Consider the following 12,500-nt stretch of genomic DNA (forward strand, 5'->3'; position numbering starts at 1 on the left):
ATCAGGTGGTGGTGGTGGTGGAGGAGGAAATGATCATCATCAACATCATCAGGATTCTAAAACTGGTAAACACGGATGGGAGGTGCACCGAATGTCAAAATCTTGTAAAGATCAACAGTCACAGATGCTGCAACAGGGTTCCACGGCCATCACCTCTTCCAGTGCAGTCTCTTCTAAGTCAGTTTCAAATAAATGGCAGTTGTTAATGGAAATGGACAGTGGCTTAGAAGAGGACGAGGAACGGGTTGTAGTACCCAACACTGCAGTTCCAAACATAAGTCTGCCTATGACACCACTACCGCCGACGTCGTCATCATCTTCAGCGCTTGTAGCTCGACATGACGAAGATGATGATGATGATGACAACCGTGACGACGACGACGAAGAAGGAGAAGAGCGCGGCGAACGTGGTGAGGCGGAAGAGGCTGGTGACAAAAGGGAAGTTTGTATAGAGGAAAATATTAATGGCACCGAGGACAGGCGCCTGGTAGATGCTAGCGGTGTTGCCAGCTGCCGGAGAGTCGTTTTGGCAGCAGATGTTGATGATGATGACGATGATGATGATGATGATGACGACGACGACGATGATGATAGAGGAGGCGGAGGTGGTGGTGGTGGTAATAATGAGGATGATGATGATGATGACAATGATGAGGAAGATGAAGGGGATGATAGCAATGATGTCCATAAACCCTAATAACAAATGATGCAAACAAAACAGACTCTACATACATTTGGTTTTGGTTTCATTAGATCTTTAATTTACCATATTTCATGTTTCATTATATTATTTTTAAAATTCGTATCTGATGTTTTTTTTTTTTTTTTGTTATTATTTTTATTTATATATTCTGATAAATTGTTTCCCCCCACCCCACCCCAACCTCATTTCTTCAATGTTTTTCTTTGCCACACCCACCTCTCTCCTACCCACCCTCCAAAATTTAATTTGAGAGGTTTATAAGAATTGGTAAAAAACACGAAGATTAGACATAAGTTATTATTTCAACCATGCTCGTTTATATATTTTTTGTAATCCTTTCATATAAACATATAATGTATCTTGGACTGTGTATGGTAACTGAAGTATGTTTAAATGTTTGACCACAACAAAACACTCATAATTTATGGCGTGTGTGTATGTATGCATATGTGTATATATATATCTGAGAGCCTTGGACTTTTTGTTGGAATTTATTGTGGAGCATTGAAAGTTAAACACAACTACTTTTATCCACTCATGCATTATATATATATGTGTGTATCATTGTTCAGTCTAAGAGGACAGATGCATAGGTGTGAGTGTATGAGAATCACATTCCTCATTTAGTGTTTGATACACAAGCATTAAAATGAAATGCTGTTAAATGGCGTCAGTGTGAAGTTTTTGTAAAGGCCCATGAGTAAAAACATTTGTTATCAGCAACAGTATCAAGAGTGTGTTTGAACTGTCTTATATTTTACAGGTGTTGGTGCCAGTTTGCTGTTAAACCTGGTTCTGACAACATTGATTGCATCTAAACACCTTCGCTGCACACGTTAGCATTATTTAAACACCACCTTTGACAAACTATGTGATTTAATCTTTAAAGAAAAAGTATTGGGATGAGGGCAGGCTGGCAGATTTCTCTTCAATCACATAAGATGACAAGCTGGCAGAATCATAAGCATGTTGGGCAAAGCGCTTAGCAGTATTTCTTCCTGCGTACTGTGTTCTGGGGTCAGCTTTGCTTTTCGTCATTTTGGGGGCTGATAAAATATGTACCAGTTGATCACTGGGATTGATGTAATCAGCTTAACCTTTCCTTTAAAATTGCTGGCCTTGTGCAAAAATTTGAAACACTTAACTAAGGTAGTGCGCTGGCAGAATAATTAGCATGCCAGGTAAAATGCTTGGCAGCATTTCATCTGTCCTTATGTTCTGAGTTCAAATTCCTGCTGAGGTGGACTTTGCCTTTTGTCCTTTCGGGGTCGATAAAAGAAGTACCAGTTACTCTCAGGTCAATATAATCAACTAGCCCCCTCCCCAAAAATTTAGGCCTTGTACCTATAGTAGAAAGATTATTATTACAATTAAGGCCGCGAGCTGTGCAGAATTGTTAGTATTCAGGGCAAAATGCTTATTGGTGTTTTGTCCACCTCTATGTTCTGAGTTCAGATGCTATTGAGGTTGACTTCGTCTTTCAGCCCCTTCAGTCTCAATAAAATAGGTACCAGTTGAGCACCGGGATCAATGTAATCAACTTACTCCCTCCTCTAAAATTGCTGGCCTTGTGCCAAAATCTGAAACCATTATTATAATTAGGGTGTCAAGCTGGCAGAATAATTAATGCATCAGACAAAACATTTAGTGGTATTTCTTTCAGTTCTTTGAAGAATTTTAGTTGAATAAACTGACTCCAGTACCTTTTTTTTTTAAGCCTGGTACTTAATCTATCATGTCTTGCCAAACCACTAAGTTATGAGAATGTAAGCACACCAACACCAGCTGTAAAGCAGTGGTGGTGGGACAGACACTAACACAAAGACACACACTCAAACGGGCCTCTTTCAGTTTCCATCTACCAAATCCACTCACCAGGCTTTGGTTAGCCTGACACTTGCCCAATTTGCTATAAAGTGGACTAAACCTGGACCCATGTGGTTGAGCAAAAAGAGTCAATATTGTATTACTTAGTAGCAAGAAATGATTTTAGATTGGATGGGGTTATATTTTTAGCTATAAAGACTATTGGGACATTGCAGAAGCTAGGTATATATTAGAATTGACTATAACTTCTTCCCCAAAATCATAATTAATAATGAGATAATCATGTTACTTATTTCAGTGGTTTGTCACATTACTCTGTAAGGAGCATAGGGCTAGTCTCTCTAGCATATATATTCCTCCCTGGATGGGACACCAGTCCATCATGGAAATACTCATTTTTACCAACAGAGTGGACTGGAGCAACATGGAATTAAGTGTTTTGGTCAGTGTAATCAATTAGCTCCTTCCCCATCAAATTTCAGGCTTTGTGTCTGTAGCAGAAAGAATTACTGTGTACTTCTTTGAGGTGCACTCTAATTGTTATTATGAAAGTTGTTTGAAGTCTGTCAAGGTTCCAACTTAATCTTTCATTCTCATGATTAGAAAATGAACAGCAGTTAAATACTAGAGCTGACCCAATCAGCCAAGCTCTTTCTGCATTTGAAATCGTGATAGGCCACATCCAGCCAAAATACTCTACCTGTTTTATGTTCAAACTGCCTAGATTCAGCTTCTCACACCTACCCTAAAATATTCTACCAAGTAATGCATGACTAATTCAAAACAATGTGAATAAAGAAAGCATTACATTTGACAAAGAAATCTGAATACGAAAGGGTTAAACAGTTTACAGAATTTACTTACCTTCTAAATTTGAAACTTTTGGGAGTTGATTCAGTTTGTTCTCTTCTTCCCTCACCAATTTGTTGTCGCTTGAGCCACTATAAGAAATAGTTATCACTGATGCCTACAGAGGTGGCAGGAATCAGAGTGCCACAATACTTATTCTTGAGAGGTAATTTTCATCCCCTCTTGAACATGGACGTTGTATTTGAATAAACTATTCTGTAGTGGTTACCATTAGAGAAATTCTCATGATGGCTTTTTGGTCCAAAATGCACACGGGGTGGGTGGGAATAAATCCAGCGCTAAGATTGTGATTTTGACTTAGTTTGATCATTGACAAGATGAAACAAGGTTAGAATAACATGATCTGGAGGTAGCAGGGATATATCTCCCCACTAACAATACAAGCAAGTGCATTTTGCACCAAAAAGCCAATATGGCTGTTTCTTTCATGGTAACTACTACAGTATAGTTCTGATAGAACATCCACATTTAAGTGGAGATAATTATTATTTTCTCTATATTAATACAGCCTCTGTTGCTCATATATATTAATTTTGGCTGTCTATATTGTGAACTGAAATCATTTTGGAAGTTCAACATTACCTTTTTTGTATCCTTCCAGGATTAATGAGCTAAGTCTCTGGGGATGGGTTTATTTGATTAATCTCTCCCTGAGTGGATGGAGTAGGATACTGAACAAAATACCTTGTGGTATTTAGTTACATTCTTAGTTCAATTCTTGCAGAAGGTAGCACAATAAGATTCAGCATATTATTAACCCTTTCGTTACTGCATTTATTTTGAGATGCTCTGTATTTCTTTCAACTGATTTTAAATATAACAAAGAATTTAGTAAAATAACTTAGTCATCATTCAACTGGTGTTAGGAACATAAATTGTGACTAAGGTTTGGCATAAGATTTTAATTCAAAATTTATGAAAGGAAGACGTTTGTACTCAGAGCCAGAGCCGGGTTGGTCACGAAAGGGTTAAAGCAGTGAGCTGGCAGAACTGCTAGCACACTGAGCATAACCCTTAGCTACATTTCATCTGTCTTTAAGTATCAGTTGTGAGCTAGGTGTTGCTTTCAATAACTGCATTTCATCTTTAACTCTCTTAGCATTCAAACCAGTCATATCCAACTCACATATTCTACCTGTTTTATGTTCAAAGTGGTCAGATCAGGCTCTCTCGCACATAATTCTAAAAATAAATGTTCACATCATAAAAAATCTCAATGCTAAATGATTAACCATAACCCTAGTCCTTTAACAAGAAACCAGTTATATTCGTCGTCTTTTGATTCCGACATGCCTGGTACTGTCCCTGTTTCTATGTTACAAATTTCATTCTAGTTTAGATCTAATTTGAAACCTTCCATCAAAATTTCATGTTAATTTATATTCTAAATAGCAGTTCAATAATGACATGGTTATTTTTACTAAATCCTTTATTAACCCTTTAAACTGGTCAAATCCAGTCTCTCACACCTACCCTACAATGTTAGTCTAAAAACAATTTTCACTCTCTTAAAATCTCATGGCTACAAGATAATGCAGGATAAATTCAAATAAATGTGAATAAATGTTAGATTTATATCTGAATGCTAAAGGGTTAATTTGAAAATTAATTGCCAAGTTATCATCATCATCATTTAGCGTCCGCTTTCCATGCTAGCATGGGTTGGACGGTTCAACTGGGGTCTGTGAAGCCAGAAGGCTGCATCAGGCCCAGTCTGATCTGGCAGTGTTTCTACGGCTGGATGCCCTTCCTAACGCCAACCACTCCGCGAGTGTAGTGGTTGCTTTTTACTTGCCACCCGCACAGGTGCCAGACGGAGCTGGCAAACGGCCACAAACGGATGGTGCTTTTACGTGCCACCGGCACGGGGTCCAGGCGAGGCTGGCAACGGCCACAAACGGATGGTGCTTTTACGTGCCACCGGCACGGGGTCCAGGCGAGGCTGGCAACGGCCACGAACGGATGGTGCTTTTACGTGCCACCGGCACGGGGTCCAGGCGAGGCTGGCAATGGACATGAACGGATGGTGCTTTTACGTGCCACCGGCACGGGGTCCAGGCGAGGCTGGCAATGGACATGAACGGATGGTGCTTTTACGTGCCACCGGCACGGAGGCCAGTCGGGGCGGCGCTGGCAATGGCCATGGACGGATGGTGCTTTTTACGTGCCACCGGTAACAAAATAGTTAATCCTCTTTTTTCTTAACTTATTTTTATGAGACAGTACTGAACTACGTTGTCAATTGACTGCTTGTAATGCAAGCAGTTAGGTCTGAGTCACCATTTCTGATGAACAAAAATACAAGAAAAATTCTAATACCCATTACATATTGTCACCACTAGATTATTCCAAATATATATATTTCACACAATTTCTAACGATGTGAATTAATCATTGATTCCATTCTGCCTTTGCCTCTACTTTCTCTCTTCTTAAATATATGCTTATATCTGCCCGCCACATTTATTTTCTGTTACTATCTCCTTTCTCCTAGTGTTGGTCAATGTTGGATATGAATATGGTTAAACACCACCTATTATTTAAAATTACCACACTCAAATTCATTGGATCTTGTGAGAATAGGAGAGGAGATATTCTTCGGTAGCTTGTTTTTGGTTTCTACTTTTAAAAAATCCAGTTAATTTTTTAGTAAACTCCAACTTCTAATAAGAAAATTGGTTTTCAACTCATATATATATATATATACACACATATATATATACATACATATATATCCACACACACATATATATATATACACACATATATATATATATACATACATACATATATATATATATACACATATATATACATACATATATATATATATATATACACATATATATATATACACATACACACACACACATGCATATAAGTGTACATAGATTGGTAACAAATTGGCATGGTCATTAGACTGTCGGGTACAATGCATTACTATATTCCAGCTTTCAGTACACCAAGGTCAAAATTGCCCTTCATCCTTACAAAGTTGATAAAATCAAGTTACCGCCATCCCAGTACTGGTACAGACCTTTTTTCCTTCCAGCTATCACATTCTGAAATTTCTGGGTGAAGAATGACAAAGTTAGGAGGGGGTGTCTCTATCAGCCCACAACCACACAGACACCTAAAATCATTAGAGAAAACATTGTACTTACTAGTAGCATGTTACACTCTGTTGTAAGTGTCAGCCACATTATATGAATATAAATCTATACACATCTTACACAGAGGTTTTGTACCCTTCCCTGCAATGTATAAAGTTCCATTTACCATCTGTACCTTTAGCCGAGATATGTTTATGTGAGTTTGTTTGTAAAAATATTAACTTAAATGCCTTCACACTTAACAGTAAAGTGCTACAGCTTTCCAAGCCTTTTTGGCTTTTATCTCTTTGCTGTGTTGTATTCATGGACAGGACACACGTCATCCAGCTGTACATAGGTAGCAAGCATGAAGTGCAGATCATTTGTTGATTACAGAAAAGCTGCAGTTAAATTGTCGTCCCTATCAGAACAGGAGATGGGATGTCCATCAGTTACACCCTGGTAACAGTGTTTGATAAAAAAAAAAAAAAAAAATGTACGAGGGCTGCTGAAAAGTTTTGGGTTTTGAGTAAAAGAAAATACTGGAACACCAGTTAAGATTTTATCCACCATATTCCCTTCTCAGATTCACATACTTATTGCAGAGGTCCTTCAGTTTTTCTAAGCCCTGTATATGAACTCAGAAGGTTGGGCCTCTGACCAGGCCTTTCACAATATCCTTAACACCAGGAACTTTTCAGCACCACATGATGTATATATATATATATATACACATATATATAATGAATGGGGTACTGAAAATTCCCTGGTTTTGAGTAAAAGAAAATACAAGAGGATCCAGTAATTATGATTTTATCCAACATATTTCCCTGTCAGATTCGCATACTGAGGTGATCCTTCAATTTTTATAATCCTTGTAAAAGAACTCGGAAGGCTGGGCCTCCAACCAAGCCTTCTGTGATTACCTTGAAGCCAGGACCCTTTCAGCAGCCCCTTGTAAATGACCACTTAGGATTTAACTGTCCTACTCGTCATTAATATTGTTCATACATTCATTGGTTTTTTTCCCCCTTCACCCTTGTTCATAAATTGAAGACTTTAGCTTTTTCTCACCTGCAAGAACTAACAACACTCAATGAAATGACTGTCTTTTGCAAGAGATAAAAACGAGACTATTCCATTGCGGAAAAAATTGAAATGGTGAAAAACAAAAACAAAAAAAGTAAAAGAAACTGGAATTTTAATAAATACTATATCTGATTTATTTATTTTTTTATTTTTTTTTTTTTCATTTGTGATTTTTAAAGTGAAATTATTATTATTGGAGATTCAGTGAATTGTCATATTATTGTTGTTATTATTATTAAGGGGTTGATCTGGCAGAATTGCTAACACACCAGGCATTATCCTTAGCAGCATTTTGTCCATCCTTAAATGTTCTGAGTTTTAATTCCGCAGGTCAACTTTACCTTTCATCCTTTTAGGGTCGATGTAATCAACTTAGTGTCTTCCCCAAAAAATTTCAGGCCTCGTGCCCGTAGTAGAAAGGATTAATATTTTTAGGGTGGTAAGTTGGCAGAATCATTTGCAAAACTGTAAAATGTAGGTAAAACTGTATCTGATACTATTCTACTGTATTTTGTAAGTTTTTCTAGGCATGCATGTGTGTGTGTGTGTGTATGTATGTGTATATATATACTACACTCTCAGAGTGGTTGGTGTTAGGAAGGGCATCCAGCTGTAGAAACTCTGCCAGATCAGATTGGTGCCTGGTGCAGTCATCTGGTTCGCTAGTCCTCAGTCAAATCATCCGGAAAGCGGATGTTAAACGATGATGATGATGGTGAGTTGTCAGAATCGTTAGCACATGGGACAAAATGTTTACCATCAAAATACAGGACCAGATACTGCAACAGCTTGGGTTTCAGAGGACCACAGCTCTTTAACATCCTCCCTAAATGCCTAAGAGACTTACATGGTGTGGATGTGGGTTTCTTTAAAACTAAACTGGATCTCTTGTCGGGAGTCCCAGATGAACCAACCTCACGACAAGAGACGCAGATGTGGGCAACAGCATCAAACTCCCTTGTTGATCAAGTGCCATGTATCAGAGGTGGATTCACATATTAGTGTAGCTCATTCAGCGGTGTCTTTTCACATTCTGAGTTGAAATACTGCCAAGATCAACTTTGCTTTTCCTCCAATTCCAGACCTTGTGCCTATATTACTCTAACACCCAGTGAGATGACAGAATCACTAGCATAGTGAACAGAACAGTTTGCACCGTTTCTTCTAGTTCGCCTGTCATCCTCTCAGGATTAATAAAATAAAGCACTGAGCAAGTATAGATGTCGGTGAAGCTGACCAACTCCCTCCTCCTAAAATTGCTGGCCTTGTGCTAAAACTTGAAAGTATTATTTGCCTTTATGAATAACATTTATGGGAAACATTGTTTCTCTGCATGTCATAAGTTGAAGTGGAGGAATATTCAGATCAATTTCTTTGTACACATTGATCGCTAGACACGAACAAAATCAGTATTCTGTTCAGAGGACACTCTTTACTCTTTTACTTGTTTCAGTCATTTGACTGTGGCCATGCTGGAGCACCGCCTTTGGTCGAGCAAATCGACCCCCGCGACTTATTCTTTGTAAGCCTAGTACTTATTCTATCGGTCTATTTGACTGCGTCCATGCTGGAGCACCGCCTTTAGTCGAGCAAATCGACGCCCAGGACTTATTCTTTGGAAGCCTAGTACTTATTCTATCGGTCTCTTTTTCCGAACCGCAAAGTTACGGGGACGTAAACACACCAGCATCGGTTGTCAAGCGATGTTGTGGGGACAAATACAGACATACAAACACATATACATATATACGACAGGCTTCTTTCAGTTTCCGTCTGCCAAATCCACTCACAAGGCTTTGGTCGGCCCGAAGCTATAGTAGAAGAGATTTGCCCAAAGTGCCACGCAGTGGGACTGAACCCGGAACCATGTGGTTGGTAAGCAAGCTGGTTTTTTTTTAATGATTATGTCCCCATGCGTGGCCTAGTGATTAGCGTATTCGGGTCACACGTTCGATTCGCAGCAGCTTGTAGTGTCCTTGAGCAAGACACTTTATTCACATTGTTTTTGTTTATTCGGCTGGCAAAAATGAGAGCAGTAGCTGTACTTCAAAGCTCCAGCCTGGTCACGCTGAATCGCCGTACGATCTACGTTATGGGTACGCATGTCTGTAAAGTGCTCAGACGAGCAGGCGGTTGTGTTGATCCGATCAACTGGAACCCTCGTCGTCGTAAGCATCGGAGTCCCAGTTATGTCTCCGCAAACTCACATGCCCACACGTATAGTGGGTTTTATTTATGTATATTATTCATATTAGATGCAGGAGTGGCTGTGTGGTAAGTAGCTTGCTAACCAACCACATGGTTCCGGGTTCAGTCCCACTGCGTGGCATCTTGAGCAAGTGTCCTCTACTATAGTCTCGGGCCGACCAAAGCCTTGTGAGTGAATTTGGTAGACGGAAACTGAAAGAAGCCTGTCGTATATATGTATATATATATATATATATATATATATGTTTGTGTGTGTGTGTTTGTCCCCCTAGCATTGCTTGACAACCGATGCTGGTGTGTTTATGTCCCCGTCACTTAGCGGTTCGGCAAGAGAGACCGATAGAATAAGTCCTGGGGTCGATTTGCTCGACTAAAGGCGGTGCTCCAGTGTGGCCACAGTCAAATGACTGAAACAAGTAAAAGAGTAAAGATTATTACAATTAACATTTTTACTCAGAATGAACTTTTCGTCTTCCGACTATAAATAAGTGTTACAGAGTTACTTCCCTTACATTAGAGTTATTGTCAACTCTCTCTTTACTCTTACTTGTTTCAGTCATTTGAATGCAGCCATGCTGGAGCACCGCCTTTTAATCGAGCAACTCGACCCCAGGACTTATTCTATCGGTCTCTTTGCCGAACCGCTAAGTAACGGGGACATGAACACACCAGCATCGGTTGTCAAGCAATGCTAGGGGGACAAACACACACACACATATATACATATATATACGACGGGCTTCTTTCAGTTTCCGTCTACCGAATCCACTCACAAGGCTTTGGTTGGCCCGAGGCTATAGTAGAAGACACTTGCCCAAGATGCCACGCAGTGGGACTGAACCCGGAACCATGTGGTTGGTAAGCAAGCTACTTACCACACAGCCGCTCCTGCGCATATATATCTGTAAACTTCTAACTAAAAATCCCATTCTCAAGAAACAGTTTTCCGAAATTTTTTAGACCGTCCGGAAAATTTCTATATACTTGTGAATATATGTCGAAATGGTTCATTTTTGACCAGACATCGATGTTGAGCAATTTCTTCCAGACCTACACTATTTAGAAAACAAAATATTTGTCTTGAAAATATCGCATCAATTTTTTGTCCTGCATGTCACAAATGGTAAAAGGGAATTATGACCACAGGTATTCTTGTCTAGTAATCTCATTAGTATTTTTGGGAAATCCTAAGGTCAATGTGACACCAAGTGTCTTTTTATGCTGTTCTGGAGGAATTCAGGTGGAAATGTTATTTTGTGTAGTGTCATGTATGTTACAACTCAGCATACATTGCAGGTAAAAAAAATTTTTTCTTTAATGCTCACCTGGGCCAAGTATATTAAATGTTTCTATGGATCTTTATTTCCCCCTAGACTATGGAGTGTGATTTCTGATTGATGTGGCTGCTATTTTTAGCATATCAATCATCAACCCCCTAGACATTGCTGTCTAGAGTCCTGGGGCCCATAGGGCTGACTATCCAGATTCATGGACTCTTAGTAACAGATCACAATATTCCCACCTGAAAGGGCCGCCTGTCCCTTGCACGGTTACCCATTGACAGCTAAGTGGACTGGAGCAACATGAAATGTAATGGTTTGTTGAAGAACACAGTGCACTGCTTGGTCTAGGAATTGTAACTATAATCTTGCAATTGTGAGAACTACTCCTTAACCACTAAGCCACGCACATGTTCACTTTGTATGTCGGCGATTGAGGCCCTTGCTGTACTCAAGAAGCCCAGCAGAAGCGTTAAGGCTGACCATCCCTTGGTGAAGAGGATCAGCCTTGCAAGGGTCATGTGCCGATGCCACATTAGAAGAACTCGTGCCAGTAACAGCACCCGTGTGGTGCCATGTAAAAGCACTCAGCTCACTCTGTGAAATGGTTGGCATTAAGAAGGGCATCCAGCAGTAAAAACCGAGCCAAGACAGAGTGGAGTTTAGTGCAGTTCTCCAGCTTGCCATCTCTGGTCAGACTGTAGCTCGACACAAGAAGCCAGCACCATTTTATGTGAGATCTCGCCGGCAGCCATGGCCATGTCCGAGACAAGAGCGATATCTCGCCTACAACCATATTTGCTATGCGCGAGACCACAGCGAGGCTCTCATGGGCAACATCTATTTAACCCTTTCGTTACTGTATTTATTTTGAGATGCTCTGTGTTTCTTTCAATTACTTTCATCATCATCATCATCATCATTTAGCGTCCGTTTTCTATGCTAGCATGGGTTGGACGGTTCAACTGGGGTCTGTGAAGCCGGAAGGCTTCATCAGGCCCAGTCAGATCTGGCAGTGTTTCTACAGCTGGATGCCCTTCCTAACGCCTAACTTTGAATATAACAAAGAATTTAGTAAAATAACTTAGTTATTTTTCAGCTGGTGACAGGAACATAAATTGTGACTAAGGTTTGGTGGAAGATTTTAATTCAGAACTTATGAAAATAAGACATTTGTACTCAGAGCGAGAGGCAGTTTCAGCCGGATTGGTATCAAAAGGGTTAAGGAGGCGTATCAAAAAGGAGATTCTCTCTCTCGCGTTCGCGCTCACACTGAACAACACTGCAAACTGGCAGCTCACAGCGGATTCTTAACCCACTCTAGCTTTACCCGTTATCTCCAGAGGTAATGTACCTCACGTGAGCAGAACAATAACGGACCACATTCTGCCATAGAGATGGTCACCGGGAGCGAACCCCCATGACTGAGAA

General features: G+C 39.9%; 1 protein-coding gene and 1 long non-coding RNA gene across 3 annotated transcripts in view; one reads left to right on the forward strand and one right to left on the reverse strand.

Moving 5' to 3' along the window:
* LOC115224346 (pinin) overlaps positions 1–805 on the forward strand; it is a 13,459-nt gene extending 12,654 nt beyond the window's left edge. Inside the window, exons 2-3 of one of the 2 annotated variants that reach the window (XM_036513415.1) lie at positions 1–599; positions 656–799. The exon at positions 1–599 is cut by the window's left edge and continues 1,313 nt beyond it. In XM_036513415.1, coding sequence (XP_036369308.1) covers positions 1–599; positions 656–663 — 607 coding nt within the window. In that variant the 3' untranslated portion in view covers positions 664–799. The other variant, XM_029795218.2, reaches the window with a different exon arrangement.
* LOC118767938 overlaps positions 1–12,500 on the reverse strand; it is a 22,434-nt gene that overhangs the window by 7,083 nt on the left and 2,851 nt on the right. The window lies entirely within an intron of this gene.

Source organism: Octopus sinensis, linkage group LG25, assembly GCF_006345805.1.
Source record: "Octopus sinensis linkage group LG25, ASM634580v1, whole genome shotgun sequence".
Taxonomy (NCBI): domain Eukaryota; kingdom Metazoa; phylum Mollusca; class Cephalopoda; order Octopoda; family Octopodidae; genus Octopus; species Octopus sinensis.